Source organism: Hippoglossus stenolepis, chromosome 11 (genome assembly GCF_022539355.2).
Source record: "Hippoglossus stenolepis isolate QCI-W04-F060 chromosome 11, HSTE1.2, whole genome shotgun sequence".
NCBI classification, from domain to species: Eukaryota; Metazoa; Chordata; class Actinopteri; order Pleuronectiformes; family Pleuronectidae; genus Hippoglossus; species Hippoglossus stenolepis.
The window spans coordinates 880,687-908,145 of record NC_061493.1 but is presented as its reverse complement, the minus strand read 5'-3'; the positions used below and the strand labels follow the sequence as shown (position 1 = coordinate 908,145).

The 27,459-nt window shown below is 41.0% G+C and overlaps 1 protein-coding gene across 2 annotated transcripts; it reads left to right on the top strand.

Annotated features, from left to right (window-relative positions):
- On the top strand, positions 1-26,272 carry xkr4 (XK related 4). Of its 2 annotated transcripts, XR_004697828.2 has the most exons (5): positions 1-1,263; positions 12,923-13,122; positions 15,464-15,818; positions 18,712-20,401; positions 21,760-26,272. XR_004697828.2 is itself a non-coding variant. In XM_035170235.2 (4 exons), exons 1-4 carry the CDS (start codon positions 563-565, stop codon positions 19,310-19,312), a joined length of 1,857 nt encoding a protein of 618 aa, XP_035026126.1. In that variant the 5' UTR covers positions 1-562; the 3' UTR covers positions 19,313-26,272. The 2 variants fall into 2 exon arrangements, 1 of the variants encoding a protein (XP_035026126.1); XM_035170235.2 differs by having other exon boundaries at positions 18,712-26,272.
- Positions 26,273-27,459: the final 1,187 nt, after the last annotated feature.

Here is a 27,459-nt window from a genome sequence, read left to right as displayed (position 1 = left end):
GATTCAAATGGGAAGCTGGATATTAACATGCACACGAGAGCAGAATTTTTTCTTCGTTAGAAGATTGTTAGAGGAGGTGTCTAACACAATGCAAACAGGCAGAGAGAGGGAGAGAGGCAGGCAGATAGAGATGGGAGGATGATGTCATAGTTTTCAGTCTGTGCCATAGAAGAGGCAGATGGCTGCAGCCTTCCACCTTTTCCTTCGCTCCTGTTTCCACCTCGAATCCCAGCATCAGCCTCAGCATCAGGACTCTTCGAGGGCAAGTGGCGACAGACCGCAGAAGCAGAAGCTTATTAGATTGACCGGAGGAAACAAAGCGTTAGCTGCATGTGAGTGGATCATCAGCCGAAGAAGTCCAATGAAGACGTGATATGATATGGTCTTCCTTTTTGTCTGTATGTTGTATTATGAGCAGTCGGCAGTGTAGAGGAGCTAGTCCTGCCCAGAGAGGAGGAGGAGAGGCGCGCAGAAGGGTGTCGACGGAGAGAGGCAGGGGCAGCGGGTACAAGAGGGAAGGAACAGAGTCAAAATAATACAGTAATAGTATAAGCTTCCAATAATGGCGGCTAAATCGGACGGGGTCCTGAAGATGAAGAAGAGTGACGTGGCCTTCACCCCCCTGCAGAATTCGGAGCACTCCGGCTCGGTGCAGGGACTCCACCCGGGAGGCCAGCCCGACTCTGCGGGCACCGGGGACGGGGAATTCGCCAACGGGGAGTCGCGGTGCTGCGGTGGCGGAGGCACCAACTCGACGTTCCCTCGCCTGGGCAAGGAACAGCAGAAATACACGGTGTGGGATTGCTTGTGGATCGTAGCCGCAGTGGCTGTGTATCTGGCCGATGTGGGCACTGACGTGTGGCTGTCGGTCGACTACTACCTCCGCCGCGAGTACTGGTGGTTCGGCCTGACGCTCTTCTTCGTTGTGCTGGGCTCTTTCTCGGTGCAGCTCTTCAGCTTCAGATGGTTTGTCCACGATTTCAGCACCGAGGACGGGGCAGAATCCGCCGGCGATTGCTCCCTCATGGACGGGAACAAGCTGCTGAGTGGCTCGGCCTCACACGGCGACATAACTGCTCCACACCACCCGGCCACGCCGCAGAGACAGGCGTCGACCGTCAGCAAGAACACCACGACCAACAGCACCGCGAGCACGGCGGTGGGCAGCAGGAGCAGGAGCAGGAAACGGTCGGCATACTACTCCTTCTGCGTCTGGTTCGGCCAGTCTCTCATCCACATCCTCCAGCTGGGCCAGATATGGAGGTAGGATGGAGGCCTCGATAGGGGTAACGATGATGGTGTGTGTGTGTGCGTGTGTGTCTTGGTGTGTGTTTGTGTGTGTGCGGGTGTGTAAGTGTAATAGGTAAATGAATGGATGTGCAGAGGACTGCTCTGACAGCTGTTGGTACCAGCATGGCCTCTGAATGATGCCAAGTCCTACAGCATGGCTCCCAGCTGCCATCTTTAGCGTGTTCCCCATTAACGCACAGGGCCCATGCATATGCTCCTGTGAGGGGCTTTCGAGTCACTTCTATTCTGGTGTGAAAGAACACAACCAAAATCTGTTGTGAAGTATCACTGTTCACCTCACCTGGATGAAGTCATGGATTGGAATCAGCAGTAACTGAGATAAGAAGCACATGAGGGCAGTTTAACAACCACTTGCCAAGAGTCAAAGTTGAAGCCTGCAGTCATACTATTGTTGACCTATCCTGAGTTGCACACACTCAGCAGTGGTCGAAGATATCCTCTGTTTCTTTACTTTAGTAAACATAACAAAATAGGATGAATGTGTTAAAAGCACAAAAGTAAACATGACTGATGACTGCATAAGATATTACTGCATTGTTAAATCTATCTTTAATATGTAGGCAGCATTTTCTGCTGTAGCTGTGAGAGGTGAAGCTAATTTAATCTAGGGATGGGTGATTTAATCTATGAAAGTGCATCATATTTCACAAGATGCTCATATGTTTTCTATATAAGATTGTACTCTTCAGACTATCCAGTAATGACAGCTGCAATAAAGCTTCCTTTTTAAAAGTAGTGGAGAAGAAAAGGGACGCCAATCCTACGAGCCTCCTGGTTTCGTGATTATTTCTCCCCACATTGTTCTGAGTCGCCGAAATGTTGGTGCAGAGGTGTTCCAATGAAAAGCATTTGAGCAAGGTTGATGGTGACTCATATTAGAAACTATTAACTTTTGAGAAAACAATCTCATTGCTAGGTCCTTTAGTTGCTAAGCTGGACCTTTTGATCATATCACATGATCTTCATCAGCAGATTTACCCAGCTACTTTAATGAATTCTACATTGGTCTATAAGCTGTTGGACAATCGAACTTAGAAGATCAGAAAAAATCAACAACTAAGATAATGATTTAAATAGAAAATGTGGATTTCATTTTAACATTAAGGATGTAATCTGTATTGCCAGTGAAAAAAGACACTGTATAGTGATAAGTCTGATCAGTGTGTACTGAATATTTGTATGAATATATGCACTATATGTATATTATATCATATATATCATGACTGATACAATACTATATTAAGGAGCCAGTGGTCACTAATTATCATTCTGCAGGACACAGCTCCACAACAGTGACTGCTAAACTCCCTGCCGCCCCGAACCCAGAGCAAATAATCTAAGGATCCTCAGTTGAGCTTTATCCCTGGACAAAATATCACTCTCTGCCTGACCTGTCCTGGACTGGACTGCACATACTGCATATACTGCAGTCCTATACTAGGACCTCAAGTCAGTGTAGTGTGTAATAGCTGGCTTTCAGCTAATTCATGCTAGTTTGTGCTTATTTCAGGGTTCACAAGTTTAACCTCATTTGTCGATCTGAGATGATGCATGATGAGAAGACCCTAACATGGGGCAGAAATGTGAGACCAGAACACATGAGGTTCATTTTTGTAAGAGTAGATTACTGTTCATTTTTAAATAGATCGCAATGTATTGTTTGTGACATTCATCCCAAATTGTTCCTTAGGGGCAAGATTGTTGATGGTACAAACCTACATTATTGTTTCATAAAAATAACTGAATAGTGTAGAAAATTATTCACCAATATTTTTTGATAATTGACTAATCATTTAGGTCATTTCAAACTAGTGGTAGCTCCTACAGTGTGAGGATTTGCTGCTTTCCTGTCTTTGATATCATTGTTAGATGAATATGTGTGGGATTTGGACTATTCAATGTTTCATTGAAAAAGAATAACCATCAGATGAATTGATGAGGTAATTACAAATAACTGGACTGGGTCGCAGAACCTTGTGGAATCAGAATTGAAGGGACAGGTCTCTCTATGTTCAGTGATGACCAGTTGCTCCTGCAAGGATCTCATGGTGCTCATGTGGAAGAGGGGCTGTGGTTGGTGTGGGACTTCAATGAGTCTAAGCCAATTTTGATGGTTTGAGTTAAATACTTTGTGGTAAAATATCTTTGCTGACTTATTCAATTTAGATGACTTTATAAAAACTGTCATTGTAGAGTTTGAGAGAAGAGACTGAATTATCTATTGACCATGTGTTATTTTTTATTTCTAATTCATGTTTCATCACCTGAGGCCTTTACAGCACAGTTTTTGCCATTCAAACACATGTTCATTAAGTGCATCTCTGAACAGCACTTTTGTTGATTTTTTTGTGGTTGAACATGAAATATATAGAAATGTTTAATGCAAAAAAAAAAAATTCTATCAGAGAAAAACAGCAAATTCTTACATTTAGAAAATGGGAAGACAGAATCAGAATCAGAATCAGAATTATTTTTATTGCCAAGTATATTTACACATACAGGAAATTGCCTTGGTGTGGTTGGTGCATTTGGACATAAAAACAACAATCGGACATAAAACAACAATATATACAGAAAGAACAATAAGTTATGTTATGGGCACGTGCGGTGCTAAGGTGCAGTGATTGGTTCCGGGATAGTGCCAATAATATATAAGTTATAAATTATGTGCGGGGGGCAGAGTCAGTGTGATGCAGGGGGCTTGTTTGTGAGCCCCACTGCCATGGGGAAAAAACTGTTCAGGTGGCGCGAGGTTTTGGTCTTGATGGCCCGGAACATTTTTCCAGATGGGAGTCTCTGGAATAGGTGGTGGCCGGGATGGGAAGGATCAGCAATGATCTTGCCTGCTCTCTTACTGGAGTGGAACAGGTGTAGGAGAGCCGGCAGGTCGCAGCCGATGACCTTCTCAGCTGACCGAATGATCCGCTGCAGTCTGCCCTTGTCCTTGGCAGTGGAGGCAGCGAACCAGACGGTGATTGATGAGGTGAGGATGGACTCAATGATGGCCGTGTAGAACTCGACCATCACTTTCTGCGGCATGTTGAATTTCTTCAGTTGCCGCAGGAAGAACATCCTCTGCTGGGCCTTCTTGATGATGGTGGTGATGTTCTCAGCCCACCTCAGGTCCTGTGCAATTATAGTCCCCAGGAATCTGAAAGACTCCACTGTTTTAACTGGGGAGTCGCACATGGTGAGGGGGGCGGTTTGGGCTGGCTCCTCCTGAAGTCTGCTACATCTCTACAGTTTTCAGCGTTCAGCTCCAGGAAGTTCTGGCTGCACCAGGAAGCCAGGCTGTCAACTTCCTCTCTGTAGGCGGCCTCGTCCCCATTGGAGATTAATCCAATTAGGGTTGTGTCGTCTGCAAACTTCAGGAGTTTGACAGAGGGTGGCTGGAGATGCAGTTGTTGGTGTAGAGGGAGAAGAGTAGAGGGAGAGCACACAACCTTGTGGGGCTCCAGTGCTGATGGTCCGGGCTCAGAGACAAGCTTGCCCAGCCTCACGCGCTGCTTCCTGTCTGTCAGGAAGTCAGTGATCCACCTGCAGGTGGGCTCAGGCACGCTCAGCTGTGTCAACTTGTCTCGGAGAAGAGCTGGGGCGATAGTGTTGAATGCGGAGCTGAAGTCCACAAACAGGATCCTGGCGTAGGTGCCGGGGAGTCAAGGTGCTGGAGGATGAAGTGGAGTCCCATGTTGACTGTGTCGTCTACAGACCTGTTGGCTCTGTAGGCAAACTGCAGTGGGTCGAGGAGGTGGTTGGTTATGGCCTTGAGGTGGGTCAGCACGAGGCGCCAAGGTCTTCATTACTACAGAGGTCAGGGCGACTGGTCTGTAGTCATTAAGGTCTGTGATCCTCTGCCTTTTGGGAACGGGAGATGAGTGGATGTTTTGAGGCAGGCAGGTACCACGCATTCAGCCAGTGAGGTGTTGAAGATGTCCGTGAACACTGGAGACAGCTGGTCTGCACAGTACCTGAGTGTGAGGGGGAGACAGCGACTGGTCCAGCTGCCTTGCGGGGTTCAGTCTCTTCAGTAGTTTGTTGACATCTCTCTCCTGAATGGAGAGAGGTGTGATGGGGAGGGGGCAGTCTGGGACCATTTTGTGGGGGTAGTGTCTTTGTCCAGGCTGGGAAGAAGAGGTGTGATAGCTGTGGGGGTTCGGAATGTGGGGTAGGGTTAGAACTGGTCCATTGTCTGTCGAATCTGCAGTAGAACTCATTCAGGTCGTTTGCAAGTTGAAGGTCTTCCACAGAGTGGGGGGATTTGGTTTTGCAGCCGGTGATCACCCGAAGGCCTTTCCAGACTGACGAGGAGTCGTTGGCTGCAAATTGTTGTTCCAGCTTCTTTGAATACTGTCGTTTGGCCTCCTTAATCTCCTTGCCAAACGAGTATTTAGCCAGTCTGAACCTATCCTTGTCCCCAGTCTTGAAGGCCACCTCTTTCTCCAAGCGAAGCTGTTTGAGTTTTGCTGTGAACCAGGGCTTGTCGTTGTTGTAACTCACCCTGGTGCGTGTTGGAATACATCTGTCCTCACAGAAGCTGATGTATGACGTCACAGCATCTGTAAATTCGTCCAGGCTGTTGGAAGAAGTTCTAAAAATGTCCCAGTCTGTGTTGTCCAGGCAGTCACGCAGCTCCTCCACAGCTTCTCTGCTGCTCCAGTTCTTAGATCTCAGCACAGCAGGTTTAGAAAGTTTGAGTTTCTGTCTGTAGGCCGGGATCAGATGAATAAGAGCGTGGTCGGATAGACGCAGAGCAGCGCGGGAAACTGCATGATAAGCCCTGCTGATGGTACTGTAGCAGTGGTCCAGAGTATTCTCCCCCCTGGTCGGGCATTTGAATGAGACAATATTTGCATATTTGCTTGAAAATTGTGTGATTACCAGTTATAGTACAAAACACATAACCTTTGTGTTCACCTCTGCTCATCATTACTAAAATGTTATTTTTAACCAAAGAGGAAATAGGCTAATCCATTTGAAAACAGATATGTTTGACTAGTTATACTATAATGAAAGGTTCATATAAAAGTAGCAACAAGAATATAACGTAGTGCACGCGTCATTAGTGAGATTCCATTATTTTATTTGTATATAAAGTCAACCTCCATATTTATTATCCATATTTATTATGGATCCTGGATAAATCTGCTTCTTCTCAGCTGCTCTTTGGTGAAGGGGTTTGTTGATCTACCTCCTGCTTTACAATACTCCAAAGCTTTTCTGTTGGCAGGAAGTCAGGGACACACAGGTCATATACTTATTTAAAACCTCTCGTTTGCTTTTCTCACTGTTTGGGATCATTGCCACGTCGGACATTTTTCTCTTGTCAAATTTCTTTAATTTGAGTGAAAATATCTTGTAGTGGAGACAAAGATGAAAGGTCTTTCTGTCAAAGAAACAAACAGTTAATATGATAGCATCATTCTGGAATCAGGCTTAAAACTTTACAGATTTATAAAATTAATTAAAGAAAAAAGATTTTAACCCTTTGTGATATTGAAAAGTGAAGTATTAAATATCATGCAATTCCTAAAAATACAAATAGTTTGAAATCATAATTAAGAAAACAAAAATATGGATCTAATAAATGGCTTTGAAGGTGATCTGCCCAAGATATTTTCTTATAGCAAAGCAGATAGTTTCTCTAGATTTATTGATCCTACCTAGAAACAAACACATTTCTTTTTTACAATTTGAAAAATGAATGTCTGAGAGATGAAGGTGGTCTATACAGTGAATATAATATTATAATACCTAAAAGTTCAAATGGAGAGCAGTGTCACTGAAAGTTGTGTTTTAACAACACAATGATCACAACTGGCTCTTACTGCAGCACAGTTGCATACTGATTTTGTTGTATTTATTAGGTTTTGGATATTGAATTTGAAAATCACATCAACTCAGTTATACTTGAAGTTATTAAAGAGATTGATATTGTATCTTTAAATTTGTATTTATTTATCTTCATGACTTCAGTACGGAAATTAATAATATACTTATTAATAATATAATTTATTCTTTCTTCTACACGTAATTCCTACTACTGTCTTTCTCCATCTTTATTGATGGTTCAAGTCCTAATTCATATTGGATAACCAGCACATTTGACTTTCTTATGTAATATATTAAATGTGATGCAGTAAGAGGGTTCAAGGTTGGAACCTCATATTGGAGAAAAAACATGAAATACCGGCAGAACAGATAATGTTTCTATTTTAACTTTACAAATGACCATTTATCAAAAGTCTTAGTGATTTATTGATAAAACATCCCAAAAATCGACCTCTCAGTATTGTAGCGGTTGATTTTAGCTTAAAGATAAACAGCACTGGGCTATTGATCAGTCGAACCACATAATTAAAATATGTGACAATCAGCACATTAATGTTACATTATTGAATTATCTTTACTTGCTCATCATACTTTTCATTAGTTGATGTGCAGCATTTGAATGTGCTGTTATTGGACATGCAGCTTCTCCTCACAGAGATGTGAAGGTTGAGCAGTCAGCCCCCCTGTCTGCTCCATACACAACTGGATTCTGTTAATCAGTAATATTAAATATTCTTTTTATGTAAAATGAATCATGTCTTGTAATAAAGAATAAAATAATAATGGTCTGTATTTATATAGAGCTTTTCTAGTCTTGATGACCACTCAAAGTGATTTACAGTACAGTTTGCCATTCACACATTTACTAACAAATTCATACAGTGCACTTCTTTCTATGAGCAGGGGAAATTTGGGCTTCAGTATCTTGCCCAAGGACACTTGGGCTTGCGGAATAGTCGAACCGCCAGACTGGTTAGAGGACGACCGCTCTACCCCCTGAGCCACAGCTTCCCCACGAAATAAACAAGCAAACAATAAATTATTTTGTTGGTTCAAATAGCAGAACCATTCACATATGCACCATGCTTCTAGCTTTAATATAAGGCAGCAGTGTAAATTAATGTTTCTAGGTTGATTGGAGCAACAATCAGTTGATGTGTTTTGTAAAATATCAGAAATATAATTGTTTTTTAGTTAGCCTCATTGGGGTTTTTTTCCACCTTGAACATCTTCCTTTTTCTAATTTAAATGGAAATATATTGTATTCATATAGTGCCATCACGAGTCACATTCGTCCATTCACACACACACACACATTCATACAGCACTTTGATGGAGCACTTATATTTGTCACACATCAACCAGCCATCAGGGCCAATACAGGGTTCCATTTTTAGAGACAGGGATCGGACTACTACCTTCTGATTGGTGGGCCACCTGATCAACAGCCGTCCCTATATGTCTGAGTGCTCTTACTAACCCCCGATAGGCAGCCGTTCTCTGTGAATAACTTTACATTTCATTTTTTTTTACATTTAACTTATTTGGTGCATTTTCCTAAAGCAACATATGAATAAGGTACAATTCAATCCATGGTATAGGTAAAGTCCCACTTTCCACCTGATAAGAAGACACTTACATAAAAGTATAATGGTCTTATATAAGAAAGAGCCCATTAGATTGTCTCTCACCGTCACTGGTGTCGTGCACAACCTCCTCAGCAGACAGACACAGTCAGAGGCTCGGTCAACATTGTGGAGTATTTATCAGCTGAGGTCCTGTGCAAGGTGATGAAATCATTACAGGGAATAATGTGGAAAAGGCGAAGACCAGAGTGGAGCCTGAACTGACTGGTCTGAAAGGATGACTGATGTGTGGCTTCACAGGGGACACAGGGCTGTACAACTGTCAAGTCCTGGAGTTGTCCAAGACTCAGCTCTGTCCAAGTACATTTACTAAGGTGTCCTAAGGGTCAATCTGCATTCAATACTAACAGTAACAAAAGTCCTCATTAAAGCACTTAAGGATAAATGTTTAACCAAAATATTGTAATGCTGAGAGCCAATCTGGTTTTTACTTGACACTGTACCATATGTAAAACAATCGTGCTTGTTCAAAGGATGCCTCCCTGCAAAGGACAAAAAGGGAAATGGCCCCTATGGACTTTTGTGCTCAAATGTGGTTTTCTTTAAAACCCTGATCTTTATAGGTTGTTCAGTAAAGGCATTCTAATGGCATCCTTTCAACAAAGGTTTTGTGATACCAGGTGGTCATATTTGGAGAGAAATACTCCTGTATGTGCTGTCCTTTAACCTTCTCCAGTCATTTCCTCGTGTGTGTGGGAGGGAGGAGGGGGGGAGGAGAGAGAGAGAGAGAGAGAGAGAGAGAGAGAGAGGGAGAGAGAGAGAGAGAGAGACGAGAGAGAGAGAGAGAGAGAGAGAGAGAGAGAGAGATTCAGTTTTTTCTGTCCAAACCCAACCTGAGCCCAATACCGTCATGTAAGCTACACTGAATATGTGTTATCATGTCCCTCACAAGCATGGTTATTGCTTGTCTATTTACCAAGTACAAACATGTGCAGTGTAAACAAATTAGGAGGCACCTCACCACTACATTTCATCACTCTCATCCCAGTCTGCATTCTGATTGGTTGTACTTATTGCAGACTAGCCAGCTAGAAATCCACTTGAAGTCTTGACACGTGAAAGACCCCCTCTAGTCGAGTCTTTGAATAGTTCACATAGAGTAACTACTACTAATTGAATGCTGATTTGCCTCCGATCTGGGGCTTTTGTCTGCGACTTCCAAAACTTGTCAGCAACTGGAAAATCTGGCTTAAAATCATGTTGTATGAACTAGGCAAACTAGGCAGGTAGAGATGAAAGGTGTGTGAAACAACACTCACCATTTAAGCCGAGATTTAAAATCCGGGCAGGGAAATGTTTACTTCTCTCACCCAACAAGAAAATTGGGGTTGGGATATAAGAGGAAAAGAAAGGAAAAGAACACAGCTGTTAAAGCGGGTAAGTTGTTAAGATGTGTTGAAAAAAGGTTTAGAATGTTAGGTCAAAAACAGGTAACATAAAAAATGGAAACCTTTTTTTAATTCTAAGCTCTTTTTAAAAGATGCATATTAAAAAAAGCTTTCTGTTATGTATTTTACTTGGCATTTGAAAAAAGCATTTGTTTTTTATAGGAGTACTTATTTATAATCCCTCAGTACATATTGTTTAAAAATGAGTGCATTATACTTTCTTTGATTTCACAGTCAGTTGTTGACTACACACAGATATTGATACAGCTAATATGTCAACATTTTAATATACAGATTTTATTTACATTTCACTGATTCATAACGCTAGTTAGAAATTATGTTGTTTTCACTTAGCTCATTCATGTACACACATATAAGTTTATATATATACGTATATGTATTAGCCACACCGCTGCAATGGGTGACATGTTCTGTCATTATCACCAACATTACAATTGGCCAAATCTGAGACATAAGACTGAATTTTGGCACTGAAAGACCTGACTTTACTTTTCTGTGGGTGTCAGCGTGAACAAGTCTTAGATGGTAGACTTAGAAAGACCTTCGCCCACACACACACACACACACACACACACACACACACACACACACACACACACACACACACACACACACAACACACACACAGGAGATATGTCAGGTCAATATGTCCACGAAAAGGCTCCAGCTTTAATGCCTTTAGCCCAGATTTAATTTTCAAAATGAACTTCATTTCATGGTCCATTAGAATGCTGCTAAATGACTACCATGTGTTGGTGATCTTTCACAGATGGAGAGGAAAGAGAATGGAAATGAATGTGGGAGACATATGAGACGTGCAAATAAAATGTAGGCCACAGAAAAGTAAAAATGAATTCGCTTAATTAAATGAGCTCTTGCCTGAGGTCTGTAAAGGTGCAGTTGGAGCTTGATTGCCAGGAGCTGGGTGTGTGTGCTGCTCAGGCAATGTCCATGTTGCAATCCAGCCTTTTCTGAGGAAACTGAATGTTTAAACTGTTGTATAGAACTTATAGCAGAGATTCTACTTTTGTGTCTCTGCAAAAAAAGATAATATTGTCTTGCCCTTGATAGGTACATGTCCTACTTTTGAAGTTTTGTAAGCATGAAACGATTTTGAGCTATTCTACATCTGCATGTCAGGATTTGAGAGATGTGTATGCATTGACCAAGTTTGATGAATATCCTGATTTTGTGTGAACTCAGTTTGAAAATGTTCTCCGTGTCTTTAGATGTGGTGGTTAACGTGGTGGTGAATGTTAGTTTCAGCGTGTACTTGAGGATATGTCAGTACACTGGGACATCCTTAGGGGACACACTACTGATCTCACTTGGTGTTAAATGATTTTTTTTAAACTTGGGAGGGTTGGGAACAACTGGTTTGAACAATTTTCAAACCAGGACAAACCTGCAATTATAATCAAGGTAATGGTGTGTTTTATATAATCACCTGTCAAAGGCATCATATCCCCCCTTGTGCAAGTGTCATGTATGGTGTTTGTCTATCAGAGTAGTCAAATTGAGTTTTTATCCACTTTTAAGACACATTTTTATAGTCAACTATTTTGGTGGTTTTTAACCAACCAGTTGAAAGATTTTAGTTGTCGGACATCTGAATCTTGCGTTATCAGAAACCAAACTTAGCAAATGTTGGCGCCATCTTAGCTCACAGCCTCTCAGAGACAGCCTGTGCCCACCAAACACTGACTTCGACTATGAAGTTGTATTTTTGGGACTGTCCTCTGTGTTTTTATAATTAGCAGGTCTGTTTTTTTGGAGAGGAGGAGACCTTTGATAATGATTTAGCTCTTGAACACTGACAAAATCCTAACCAGGACAGGCTGAATGATGGCAACTACAACATGATCCCACACTCCTTCCCAAAACTCTGGCTGAGGCAGTAGAGAGGTCCTCCTCTAACCAGAAGGCTGGAAGTTTGATCCCAGTCTGCCCCATTCTGCATGCCAAAGTGTCCTTGGGCCAGATACTGAACCCCAGAATTGCCCCTTCTCATAGAGAAAGTGCTGCACATAGATGCTCGGTATGACTGTGTGTGAGTAAGGGTGAATGGCAAAAGCTGTACTGTAAAGCACTTTATGTGGTTATATAGACTAGAAAAGTGCTATATACCATTTAGTGGCAGGAAATCGCATAGTATATGTTTTATCAACAGTGAGCTATGGAAGCAATGGTGTAAGTCTTTAAGAGGTGCGAGAGTATGTTAGTAAAATAATGTACTGGTCCTCTCTTTTAGGTGTGGAGTGTGGTCTGTAGGCTGCTAGCTGCTGCAGTATGTTGATGTTCAGTATGTTTCTTGTACCCAGCATGGACCATTTTGAGCATAGACCCTACAAAGTGAGGACATTTTTGGAAAGTGAGGACATTTTGGCCGGTCCTCACTTTTTCAAAGCTTTGTTTGAGGGTTAAGACTTGGTTTTAGGGTTAGGGTCAGAATTAGGTTTAGGTTAGATTTAGGTTAAGGGTTAGCATGAGAAGCTGCCAAATGCATAATGCCTATAAGTGTCCTCACTAAGATAGAAGTACAAGTGTGTGTGTGTGTGTGTGTGTGTGTGTGTGTGTGTGTGTGTGTGTGTGTGTGTGTGTGTGTGTGTGTGTGTGTGTGTGTGTGTGTGTGTGTGTGTGTGTGTGTGTGTGTGTGTGTGTGTGTGTGTGTGAAAGGCAATGCTTTTTCAGTTCTGGTTGAAGCATGGTACTTTGTCACCATTTCAGGTATCTTCACACCATCTACCTGGGCGTTCGAAGTCGTCAGAGTGCGGAGACAGAGCGCTGGCGTTACTATTGGAGGATGGTCTACGAGTTTGCAGATGTGAGCATGCTGCACCTACTGGCCACCTTCCTGGAGAGTGCTCCACAATTGGTGCTGCAGCTGTGCATTATCATACAGACACACAAGCTCCAGGCTGTGCAAGGTAATTCATAACACACACACACACACCAAAATATCCTCGATATGGGTACCACCATCTTGCACTTTTAGTCTGTGCATTAGTGATTGTGAGTGGAGCCGTGAACTCAAGGTCATGCCAATACATGCATTCTCAGCTGTCAATCATGACATTTCGTCCCTTTTTTAAAGCATTACACAACTAAAACCCTTTATACCACTCAAAGGTATCGGAAAATTGGACACTTGAATATTTATCAGTATGATATAAAAAACCTAAAAGGATGAAAGCATCTTTTTGAAACATTTATTTGATGTGTATTTTGACTTTTTATATTGGTCCATGACCTCCAGGAGAGACTTCACTTGAAAAAGTGAACCAAACTTTATTGCTGTGTACAACAAGAGCAGAACGTGATGTGATATAAATGAGTCTATTTGGCACTTAAACCACTTGTGATTTCATCATGATTGAAGGGAGCTGAGGCTGTGCATAATATAGGAAACATCCCAGTTACTAGGTGGTTATGATGGGATGAAGAGATGCTGAGGATCTGAATGAGCTGATGATATGGAGATTTGATGTGTTTGGGGAGGAGGAGGATGCAGCGATTCATTAAAATAACAACAGTGAGAGAGAGAACAGGTATAATTGAACATGCCAAAGTAATTACTCCAAACCCTAACTGTAACTATTTGCAGATTTCTGTGTAGGTTGCAAAAATATCACCAAATCAGTGAAACTACACAGGAACAATGTGTAGGATTAAGTGGAATCTCGTGGTAAAGTTAGGTTGCAACCAACTAAATCCCCCTCACACTCTACTCAAACTTCCATTTCAAGCATGTAGAAGAAGTAACATAAAATCATGAAAGGTCATCTTTAGAGTGTTTGATTTGTCCATTCTGAGCTACTATGGAAACTTGATCATGTAAAATCTCTATGTAAATATAAATGGCACATTCTAAATTAATAAAAACAGTGATTCCTACTTTGAGTTGAATTGAAACATCTGACCCCAACTGCAAATGTCTGTGATCAGAGGTATTTTCCAGCTTTCGAGATCAAATTGAATGTTCAGCTTTCAGTGGTGATGTATGCAAGCATGTTAAGAACACGTCACACTTCTCCAACTCTGATAAGAGACACTGAAATAGTCCTCTGAAATGGGTCAACATCTCTCTACATTTAAGAAAAAAATCAGGCTTAGATGAAAATATCGGGGCCCTGTTCTGCTGTAGTGAGTTTGGGGCCTGTTAAAGACTTTTAATCTACGATTCGACGGCTCACTGAGGTGAAAGGCTCCCTATTTAGAGAAGCTAAATTCACATCCCGTTTCCCAACTGTTCAACAATGTTCTTGCCCAACATATTGCCTCTGGCTCCAGTGTTTGTGATAAGCTAGGTTTATCACATTCTTTACCAGTCTGTGTAATACACACACAGAGATGTTCATCTTCTCATCTGACTGAGTCCTGCATATAAGTACCTAGGGCCTGATCTACTAAGATCCCAAATAAAGTGCTGAATTGCGTGTGCATTATAACAGATTGCACGTTTGGTTGGTGGGCGTTTTGCGTGCATTACTGGTTTCTGCCATGGAGCATTACGGAGAGCAGAGTGACTGCAAGTGCAAAGCGAAATCTAATGCCACTGAAATGGAGGTGTTAGTGGAAGAGGCAAACAAATGTTGTTGAGCGACAGCAAAGAAATATTAATATAACTCAGAGAAACGCGACATGGGAGAGTTTCTGCGAGAAAGTAAATGCTGTGGGTAAAACAAAAAGAACAGCCGATTAAAATAAGAGAAGATGGCAGGACGTAAGAAGAAGAACAAAAGAAAAAATAGCTCATAATTAAACCTCGGCAAAAAAACCAGGTGGGGGTCGGTGGAAAAGATGCCTCTGAACAATACTGAGCAGCAGGTGCAGTTTACTTTCTGAAAAAACTGTTCTCTCCGTCTTCATGCCATCTCCTCCTCACCACAATAACTGCAGCCATCTGTGTGTAACGCTGTGCCGATTAGCATCTACCTTCCAAATGTATTAAATATATACATAGTCACAATCACGGCAATTATTTTCAGGCTTTTTAAAGTATTTGCATCTACTCCTCCCAATATTTTGCGCTCTCTGGTAGAAACGCCCGTTAATACATATTCATTAAGGCAAACGTACTAAATGAACAGCGCATGTTATTCTGCACGCAATCCTCAGTGCGCACCGTTAGTAGATCAGCTTGCATGTTTTTTAGCTGGTGAAATCATGTCTGCACAAGTTTTTACACGCACAAACCTTCAGTAGATCAGGCCCATAGTGTCTCTGCATTGTCTCTAAGTTGTGTGTCTGTGTGTCTGTCTATTGCAGGTATGACAGCAGCAGCCTCCCTTGTCTCACTGGCTTGGGCCCTTGCCTCCTACCAGAAGGCTCTGCGAGATTCTCGCGATGACAAGAAGCCAATCAGCTACCTGGCTGTCATCATCCAGTTCTGCTGGCACTTTTTCACCATTGCAGCCAGGGTCATCACCTTTGCCCTGTTTGCATCTGTGTTTCAACTCTACTTTGGCATCTTTATTGTCCTGCACTGGTGCATCATGACCTTCTGGATTGTCCACTGTGAGACGGACTTCTGCATCAGCAAGTGGGAGGAGATTGTGTTTGACATGGTGGTGGGCATAATCTACATCTTCTCTTGGTTTAACGTTAAGGAGGGAAGGACAAGGTAAGCATTCAATGTGATTTAGTCCTGAAGAAAAATCTGCTTTAGTGCCTTCATTTTCAAAACTATATTCTTTAATTTCATTAACGGTCTTTACTACTCTGTTATTTATCAAGGACAGCTGCTAAGATGAAATTCAAGTATGGCACTTTGACACATAAGATCTATAAGGAGCTACGGTTTAAATTAGACACAATAAAAACAGTATGTACACAGGTATTAATAAAATTAGTAAAATTGAATTACTCTTATGTTGATACTATGTAACCTTTGCCAAAAGAACTGTCATAAATTTAAATTTGTATACAGTTTTTAAGACAAAATCCTATTGCTTAAAAATCTTTGGATCCTATTTGCTTTTAACTTGTCTTACTTCTGGATCTTAAAGGAATAGTTCATCCAAAAATGAAAATTCACTCATTATCTACTCACCACTATGCCGATGGAGGAGTGGGTGAAGTGTTTGAGTCCACAAAACACTTCTGGAGTCTCAGGGGTAAACTTCTTATTCAGACATAATAAAACAACAGAAAAAACACAACATGCCTCCATAATGCTTGTGTGGTGTCATCCAAGTGTCCGCAAGCACTGACATTCATATTCGACTCGAAACAAGGTCATTTACAACATGTTCAACATGTCCACTGATATCTTCCAACAAGGTGCATTCAGGGACCGTCGGAAATGCTAAGTCTGCTACCTTAGCCACTTCTGGTGGACTTTTAGCCTTAAAACACAGTGGATATGACCTCGTTTCGAGTCGAATTTGGGCTGGCGGACAGTCGTTTGAAGATAAGTCACTAATGTCTTCAATTGTATTGGATTCGGCTGCTACACTGTTTACCCCTGAAACTCCCAAATTTTCATTTCTGGGTGCACTATCCCTTTAATATATTACGCAATTTCAATTCATCTATTCAGCTGAATGCAGCTTATTCAACTGTTTTGCTACAAGTTTACGGTCTTATACTTTTCGCAAAGCTACTTTTTCCCTTTTATGTATTTGTTTTTACTGAAAATATAAAACCTTGAGCATTTAGCATTTTTACAGACTATCTTCTAGTGTGATGGCTGAGTGTGGATCTACAGTATGTGGATCTTGCCTTGAGCCAAGCCCAAAGCACTGGTCAGTTCAACTCCTTGCAATTTTGCAAGGAATGCCAGGTCAGCCATTGGTGGAGGTAAAGAAGAGGCTCCAGTGAGTTTTACCATATGTCAACCGGACTGTAGCCTGCAAGCAAGGCACCCGTCTCCCCTTCTGCCACCTCTGGACCTTCCGCTAGATGTGCAGGAGTATCCTCCACTTATGGAACGCTCCCAGTTGCAGTGGTCTCCACTTCTCGCCACAGGCTATATAAAGAGGCCTTGATGAAGCATCACTCTGAAGGTCTCAGCTGCCCATTTAATGGCGCAGAGACCTCGATAGATGCAGCCCCCCATCCATCCACTGTTTTATCTCTGGCCTCATTCCCACAGTGTGCGGTGGTTCTGGTAGCTCCAGCAGACTCCTCAGCCTTCAGCCTTGCTCCAGTCGGTGTGCAGGCTCACATTTGAGCTGTGCAGTCCTTTCCACATGACTGACTGTTTACATGCCATACACACCCCAGAATCTCCCTATTGTCCCCCCACACTGTCCTCTCTTTGTATTAATACTGTCACTGTCTCCTTTTCTAAAAGCCTGCAAAACTGAAACTATTAATCTCACTGTATTTAATTTGGAAACAGTCCTTCAAATAGAAAATCAAAACTCTTAAAAGAGCGAAGCTCTAATCTCATCCCATTACCTCTGAAAAACCACTTCTCAACTAAAAAGATCATGCATTAGAAGAATCTACAGTGCATATCTATATCTATATCTATATCTCTTTAAATGTAAGCATTTTCTTTTAAATATTCAATGTTTTTTTTTACCATTAAGACTTGTGGACATTTAAAAGATGCTACAGTGAAATAGTTGAACTTCCTCAATTCGATAAATCAGTTCCTCAGATATGCTTTCACAGCAGTTTAAAACATCATCACGTCTATCACACTTTTAAAAGTTAATATCAATGCAATACACTGTTACTGGGGTATTGCAACAAACAGGATGCAGTAAAGAACGAGGCCCTTTAAAGATCCATCAACTGATTTGTTGCTGTTTGGAGACAGTGGGACAAGCTGTTGAATACTATTGTTGTTAAGAAAACATGGTGCAATCGTATAATTTATTTGGGGTTGTGAAAATGTGCTAAAAAAGGGTTACAAATTATAGCTTTGAATTAGGGTAAGACTTTGAGATTGCAAAGTATGGGATGCAATTCCCAATGATACTGGACTGGATCAATACTTTGACTGACACTTTTTATGTTACACCATCATTTTATCTATTGGTGGATGAGCTTTAAACCCTTATATGCAGCCACCACCAGAAGAAGAAATGTTCATCATAGCCCACAACACAAAAACAGACCTGCTGATGGACCTCTTGACTTCAGAGCGAGTGAATAACAGGTTGTGGATGGGTTCCTGTGGGAGCAGACATTTTTTAATAAATGTGTTGTCAATGTACCCATTGGTCAAACCTCTGGGGTCATCACCATACTTTTTCACTTTCCCGTTGTGTTAGCACTGAGGGAAAGCTCATGGACCGTCCAAAATGGAAAGGGTACATATTTTGACTCTTGGATGGTATATTTTATATATTTTGATACAGACACCAATAGACAAATCAGGAGATCACCAAGGACATGAACAATCATCCCCTACTAATAGGAATTTGGCTGGCAGGTTTTGAGGTGTCTGACTCATGGCCATCTTAACGGCCAAATGTCAAAATAAAACAAATGTTTCTCCAACCACACACTTACCTGTACAACAGTTTGATTGAATTTATTTTTATCTTGTCTTTGTGCAGGTGTCGACTTTTCATCTATTACCTGGTGATCTTGGTGGAGAATGCTGCTCTCAGTGCACTGTGGTATCTGTACCGGTCTCCTCACACCACTGACGCCTTTGCAGTGCCAGCATTATGCGTCATCTTCAGCAGTTTCCTCACTGGAGTGGTTTTTATGCTCATGTACTATGCCTTTTTCCATCCCAATGGGCCACGTTTTGGACGTTCGCCAAGTGGCCAGGGCCTTGACCTGGACCCCACTGCTCAATTCTCCACACTACCATCAGAAGGTGCCACCAACTCATTGCGCTCCAACAGAGGTGTCGCCACAACTTTGGAGCGTGACATGGGGAAGTATTCTGAGCGGGATGGCTGCATGCCAGTGTTTCAGGTCCGACCCACAGTGCCATCCACTCCATCATCACGTGCTCCACGCCTTGACGAGACCGTCATTAAGATCGACCTTTGTAGAAACCATTACCCAGCCTGGGAGCGTCATGTCCTTGACCGCAGTATACGAAAGGCAATCCTGGCCATAGACTGCTCCCTGACTCCTCCACGGCTGCAGTACAAAGATGATGCTCTGGTGCAGGAGAGGTTGGAATACGAGACCACTTTATAGCTGAATCCTGCTCTGAGAACCCATACAGGGGTGCAGCATCATATATCACATTTACAGCAGCAGAAACTGTGGCAATAAAAATTTGTTACTACCAACAATGTCACTTTTCATCACCGATTTCCCCATTCTTCGGCATCAGCACCCACCCTGGAGTATTTCACTTTGTGAAAAACCTACAAGACGCAAATGCACTGTTTAGTTAAGTTTGGAAAAGTTAGGGATAAAATAAACATGTGTTCATGGCCATCCACATGGGCTTGAAGTCATCACATATTCCTGTTAATGGCATCTGAATTACACATCAATGTGTCTAATGCAATGAGGAAAGGAAACAGTCCCTCATTCATCATCAGTAGAAAACTGTCATATCTGTCTTAACGTGTAGGTGTCCTTCTGTTTGGAAGTTGTGATTGTGTGCTCCCAATAGCGGCTGCATCTGCGTAGGTATTTCCATCAGTATCTACACAGTTCTGCTTACTACTCCTGTCTTAGTGCCAAAAAGATTCCTTGGAAATGTCCTCCAGCTTCTGAGGATGTGGAACATCTTAGAGCTGGCTGGGTATTCCAAAATGTGTCCCTCTGGCCTTGATATTTCATTCCTCTTGGATAGGTTTGATCTACACTGGAAGCAGGTCAGATGGAAAGTGAACAGCTTGAAGACAGTGGTCAAAGTAGCACTTATACTCAGTCATTGTGGTCTGTCTGGATAAAATCCACCAGAACTGGTCGGTCAGAAGGACAGGGAGTGAGAAAGAATATGTGAAAGTTGGACAGACACAGGCTCGTGGGTTTTCTCACACAATGCCAAGAAAAAAATCTTCCTGGCAGCTCAACTCAGCTACTGTATAAGTGGAGCCACATAACCCTGGCTGTACAATGAAACTGATTTTTACTTGTCTGTGGAGAATGCAGATGTACCGCAGAAGAAATGAGCAAAGTGCCAGGGAGCAATGATGATGAACTGGAAATGAGTCAACGATGGAGGAGAAAAGAGAACACACACAAGCAGCCATCTCAGCCAAACTAAATCAACCACCAGGATGTACAGCAGTGATACAACATGCAACATTTATAGAGATGGTGTAAATGGTACTGAAGCCAATGTGATTCTGTATTTGAATGCGTGTGTGGTGTTGAAAGAGCAGCAGATCAGGGGGACCCGTGGTTGATCAGTGAAGGTACACCCTGACATGTGGTCTGTGAGGGTTGTTTGTGTTCCTTTGATTAACACGTCACCTTCTGGGGAAGTGGCTCCTGTTTTTTCCTCAGTTGATTCAGATTTGAACATACACACCAAGCCACAGAACGTCATACAGCAAGGTGCTAGTAGTGTCCACTGGCTAGAGTGACAAATGCTAGTAACGTGGTGCCATGAAAGCTTAACTCAGGACCGTCATACGATATGTTATGGTCCTGGAAGGGTGAGGGAAGAACTCTAGACAGTTTCATAGTCAGTGCTGTAACTGGTGGCCAGAAGATATGTAAATGAACAGCACACCTCTTTCTGACATCTTAGTTAGGTTTTTTGTCACTTTTCTTCTTTTTCTCACAAAGAGCCTTTCCAGCTAATTCATTATAGGAGCCATGAGATTAATACACTAAATTTGGATACCAATAGTGGAAAGAGAGATGAGGGCAAGTATTTATAAAATACTCTTAATGAGTGGGATCACAATAGGAATATTAATCAACTTGTCCCAATCAGCTGTCACTCTCAGTTTGTTTGTGTTTTCAACATTCTTCCCATAATGTTCACAAAGTTAATGAACACCTTAGTGACCGACCTGTCTGGGCTCCATCAGAACACCCATGGTATGGAAGTACTGATGTGTGACATGTGACACTTGATGATGACACAACGCTAAAGGCCTACATACTGACATTTGTTTACAGCCCATTGAACCAGTGGTGGTGCTGAAAATGTAAGTATTTCCTTGGTGATTGTGTGGGACTAAAGACTGGGCCCTTACCATTAGTTTTCAAAGATACATTTTCATGGTTCAGAAAATATTGGAACATTTCTGAATGACTGGTGGCATTCAAGCAAGGATCAGGGAGTTGCCAAAATCCTCCTTTAAGGAGGATGTCCATACTTTACTGTCCATAATGTCCAACCCCAGGGCCCACTGATACTACTAGTCATATTGACCTGGTGCACGCTGTGCATGTATGAAAACCAAACCCCTCGAACATCCTAGGTTATCTGAATCAGAGTAAATGGAGAACTGCACCATATACACTACACCCCATTCCCTACTTTCACATCTAACTGCTCGATTTCAGGGAATGCTGGGAAGCCAGAGGCAATCCATGACTATACCATCAAGGCAATGCAATTCAGATGGTAACAGTGTGTTTTAGAATTTGAAATGTCTGCACAAATTAAAGTTCCAGGTATGTCTTTTGTGTTTTGTTATGTCACAAGTGCAATGCTCTTTTTTTCTAAGGATGGCAAGAGGAGAGAAAAGCACAAAACAAGTCAGTGGGATAATCATGGCACAAGACTGTAAACCTTCTCATCCTGCTTCACCAAACAGCCCCAGGCTTACTGCTCTCATCTTACCTCATGGTCTTATATTTCTGTCTATGTGGTTGAAATTCTATTACTGATTCAAGATTGAAATATATTCATCATCTAAAGATTTTGGTTCCAAAAAACAGGCAATTTAAAATATACCTTATGTAACACACAGACCACAGAGAGACTAGGTAGGATGTGCTCTAGTGATCCAGTGCCCTGAAAAATACTAGCAGATTCCAGGTTTAAGTTGTGGTTCTTCCATCAGATAGAAATGTAGTTTTTATAATAAATATGTTACGTTGGTGGTGGCATAAGGAAAATGGAGTATCTTAAAGGATTTGGAGATTTTTGTGCTGAAGAGCAGATCTGTTGTTTTCTGCCAGACATACTTTTAAAGACCACACCAGTACATTTGTATGTTTCAGCTGATTTAGTATTCATGAGATGTTAAGTTTACTATTATTACTGTGTAAGCGTCTGAGGGGTAAAACTGCTCTGGTAGCAGGTCAGAAGGTTATTATCCATTATTGTCATCGACGTAGATTTTGCTTCGAATGTTTTTTAAACTCTTGATGATTCAATGATAAACTGCCCTTTCAGAGTTGGATCTGTTTTTTGTCAGAGAAATGAAACTGTAAACACATGTCAAACACAGAATATTCATTACTCAGCCTCAAAGACACAGTCACAGTGGAGCTGTTGGACCTTAAACCTTCTGTTTATTCCTGCAGTTTCAGTGAAGAACTATCCAAAGACTTCATAAAAACCAGAGCTGTGACCAGATCGTTTCAGTTAAAAGCTTACTCTGCACTCCGAGCTAACAGCTAATTGAATAAGCTAAAAAGCTCTCACTAATTTTGGGTCATTCTACCTCCTGCCTGTGTGCGCACGTCACTTAAACCCATCTATGTCACAATTACTTTACATCCAATCATTTTGCCAACCTTGCTGCTTTGTATTAAAAATATTTGAATGTACTTTTGCAACTGCAACTCAAAAGAAGAAAAATCGAAATTCATTATTGTGAAAATAGCATAATTATTGTTAATGCAGAGCAGACCTTTCATATTCATCTTCTCCTAAACTGCATTGCTTCCTGTTTCATACTGTCTCAAAATGATTGGAAACCAATGGAGTCTGTTAGTGAAATACATCCAAAACTCGAGTACAACATGCATCAGAAAATGGTCACAAAGCTATTAAATGATGTGTAGACAGCACATCATATGGTTCATTAAGCTGCTCAACTTCTCATTAGTTTATTTTATCATGAGTTCGAGTGTCTTATTCTTTCAGTTGAAACAGTTTGGATATGGAATCATGAGTCACAAAACTTGAGGAAATAATGTTTAGGCTTATTTATTTGACTTGTTGCCACCACCCAAATGTTTAAGTGGTTGTTTGTATAAGTGTACATGTGCTTTACTGCTTTAAGGACTTTGTGGTTGATGGCTGAACTAACCACAGCACTATTCTTGCCTTTTACTTAAGTTGAACTTTTTGGTTTACTTGAAGGCAACTTCAAATTTCCACATCTGAATGATCTGTTAGTGGTCAGCCTGCATTGTGGGTACATGGGTTTTTGTTGGCTTTGTTTTGCTGTAGAAGGAAAAGCACAGGTTTCAGGATGGCACAATACTGTTAGAATTAGAGGATAGTGCACATTGCTTGAGACTGCATTTTGAACAGTACTGCAGGAGCTCATGTTCAACCCTACTACTTACCTTCTGCCTTATTTCCCCTTACTTTCTCCACACATAAATATCTCTAATGCTCATTTTGAATTCATTTAATTTACAATTACGTTTGACGTGATTTTCTGAATATCCTTGAAATAACAGGAGGCCTAGAACCCAAGAATAATACCAGGGTCTATTAAAGTTATGCCATGGAATAACAGCAGAGGTTCTCTTTTCCATTTAGTTAACGTATTAGCAGTATTTTTACCAATCACAGGGTTTCACTTGATCAATGTTTTTATCAGATGGACTAAAATGCAGGAGGAACTGGACAAAATCATCATGGTCTATGGGAAGGTGGGAATATTAAAAAACAGACCTCTTCTCTATAACCTGATCTGTGTAGATGCAGCCTTATATTATTTAAATGGGACAGCAATGCCTTTTATTTACAGTGTCTCCCAAATCCATTGTAGCCTTTGTTAACTCATCACCATATTGTGAACATATATATATATATATATATATATATATATATATATATATATATATATATATATATATATATATGATGTGAACTGATATATACTGAACATAAAGCTACCTCAGTTTGTTTTAATGGACAGAACCCTCCTCCCTTTCATCAGCAATATATTTTCTCCTGTAACACAGAAGACGCTTTTGACCCAAGAAACTCAATAAGACTAAATCCCCAGAATTAAATTGAAAATTCCATTAAATTATATCGACCATACCCCAGAACACAGCATTGACACATAAAGATAACTGAAATTTATTGAGAAATGGACAGCTTATTTTCAGTTTCACTAGATTCAACATGCAACTCCAATTTTTATTTGTAATTGAATAATACACTGTTTTAATAATGTGCAGATGATCATGACAAGGGTCATTTCCATCCCATTAATTAGGCTTAAATCATCCATTTATTTTCATTATGGCAGTCATTTTTATATTTTTTTAAATATTAATTCATTATACATCCTACCCAACCATGGCAGCACTACACTACCATGCATATTTTTAATGCATCTGGCCATTGGATTAAATATTTGTTCCATAAACTTATGACTTATTGAAAAGAACCACAACGGAAAGAGGAGTTTGGTCTGTCTTCAGCTTCTTTATACCAGGCACTAATTTGCTAAAAATAAGGTACTGTTCTGACTCCTTTCCTCACTCTGGTCATAACTCTTGTAAGCTGCTTTCTATGTTTTGTTTGCCTTAAAGAGAGTATATTTCTATTTTTATCATTTTTTCAGCCACAAAAACAGTTTAGGCTGTACTGAAAGCACAGCTTGGTTATCAGAGAGGAAGAGAGTGAGAGAGAGAGAGAAAGAGAGAGAGAGAGAGTGTGTGTGTGTGTGTGTTTCTTCTTTAACTATTCAATAGCATAACGTGTCAACAGCTGTTTCTGTGCTTGTACTAGGACTCAGTCATTGTCCCTCCTACCAGCATAAACCTCTCTCAGAACATCTCCCATCCTGCTGTTCCCTCTGTTTACCACTCACAGTAGGAAAACAACTACATTTCCCCCCTTACTTTAAGTTTTTAACCAACTTATATTTCTTCGTCCTGCAGTCGCAGTAAAGGTTATCCACAAATTCACACCTCAACTAAATGTTTTGGATCATTGTACTGAAATTGAGTTAATGTAGGAAGTTACATTTTAGCCCAACACCAGATATATTCTACAAACATTAGGCATAGGATAATATATTTTAATATTGTAACAGCCATACACATGGTCTTAATCAAGATTTGAATTGGCATCATGATCCAAAGTCATAGTGCCACATCCAAAATAACTGGGTGAAACTGGGAAGCCAGTGAGGGATCATTTACTAAATGCTGCACCTCTTCTGGTCAGTGGGGCAGCTCATACGGGGTGGGGGTGAGGGCTCCTACTGAAAATTGAAATTGACTTATATCCCCTCCAATCACAGTGTTTACCCTACCTCAGCCAAATATTGTTAATGGCCCGAGTTTAGGAAGATCAGAAAACCATCATATGGATCATTTTTGGAATGGTTGTATGTGTCACGCAGCAGTCATGTACTTTTTCTATGTCAGCCCTAAGACTCTATCTGTTTTCACCAGCTCTAATGGATCAGTGCTCTGCTCACTGCTGTCTAACAAGAGAGAAGGATTGTATTTCCTGTGGATGGTGGAGATGTGTCCAGCAGCCATAGTTCCGATGAGATCATTCAGCCTTAGTACAAGCACAGTATCCAGCAGGTGAATAATAGCAAGATTCCAGTCACACTTGTATAATCATTCTGTACAGATGTCTGTTTAGAGAGTTGGTTGAACATGGAGCACCACAGATAGTGAACTGATCAACGTAAAAGCTCATCTGTAAATAAATTTATGCAAAGTGTACATGTTAAAAAAAGAACATTCCTCTCTTTTTGAGTTCTGACTGTGAAGGGTGTCTTTAGAAGTTTGATGCCACCACAATGGCTGTAACTATGACAATAAAAAAATCATAAATGTGGTGTACGTGGTGTATTAAAAAAGATACAAATGTTCAAGACCAATAATGGTCTTTTCAGTAAGTTGCATTGTGTGATGAGTTCAATGGAGAAAAAGTACATTTTAATGTAAAAATAAATCAAGAGTGATAAACATGATCAAAATAACATTTTTGTATATATGGGATTTTTGTAAATTTTTATTTGAATCTAATGCAACACAAGCTACCAAAATTCATTTAATAAAGTACACTGTGGTCATTTTTCTGGCCTCCAGTTTGTTCATTTGTTCTTTATGTAATCCAACATTGTGTCTCGACAGACAGAATGTCTCTAAATCTGCCCCTAAAGATCTGAGTGTGGACACAATCTAATTTTAGGGGATCAAGAAGAGCGGCAGATGTGCATTCAGTTCACAATTAAATGTTTACTCAAAATGGGATGACTGCCACAGCAAAGATCCAGGAAGGACACCAGCTCAACAGGGCAGGATGGATCAGTGATTCTCTCAGGACCCCTGGCGCTTATTGCAGATCACATGTCACTGTAACCAGTTAACCTGGAAGCAAGAGATCATCTGGGTTTAGACTTCCTCACCTTCTTCCTCTCTGGGTCTGGCTTATTCCTCCTGAACTCAAGCAAGCCCCCAAACTTACACACATGCAAGCTTTATCAAAAAGGAACATTTTATGTCTAAACTTCAATGTAGAGATGGTGTCTCCCTTCTGAACCCGAAGTGGGAGCTGGTTCCACAGGAGAGGAGCCAAAGGCTGTACCTCCCCTCCTACTCTCACAGTGTGTAGGAACAACAAGAGAGCCTGTATTTGGGGAGCAAAGTGATCTACTGGGATAATACCATGTATGAGCTCTTTAATAAATGATGCATCTTTATTATTTAGGGCTTTGTGTGTGAAGAACAGGATTTTCTATTCCAAATTTTACAAGGAGCCAAATCAGAAGAGGCTAAGACAGGAGTCATATGACAGTAGACAAGAGTAATATGATGTCTCCATTTAAATTTGGTACAAGTTGGACACACAATACGTTTAATATTATTAGAATTTGAATAGACAGACCACCAGCACTCTGTAGCAGTGGTGGCCATGGGACTCATCAACTTGAGTGATGTTAATCACAACAACAGGGCGTTCACAGCAATGAGGGTGTTCATAAATACGGCAAATGACAGCATATTCTCCAGTTCAGGTTTCTATGTAATTGAATAAAGTTTTGAAAAACAAATTGTACCAAACAAAATCGAAGGTTTGGTGGCCTTGCATGAATAAAGTAGCTGAGATATTGAAAAGTCTGCAATGGATGTCAGTCTGTTTCAGTCTTTGTTCTATAGAAAAATCTATTGTTAATTTTATGACATTCATTGAAATGAGTTAAATTAAATACACTGCTCAAAAAAATTACCCGAAAACGTCTGTGCATTCTCCTGATGATTCA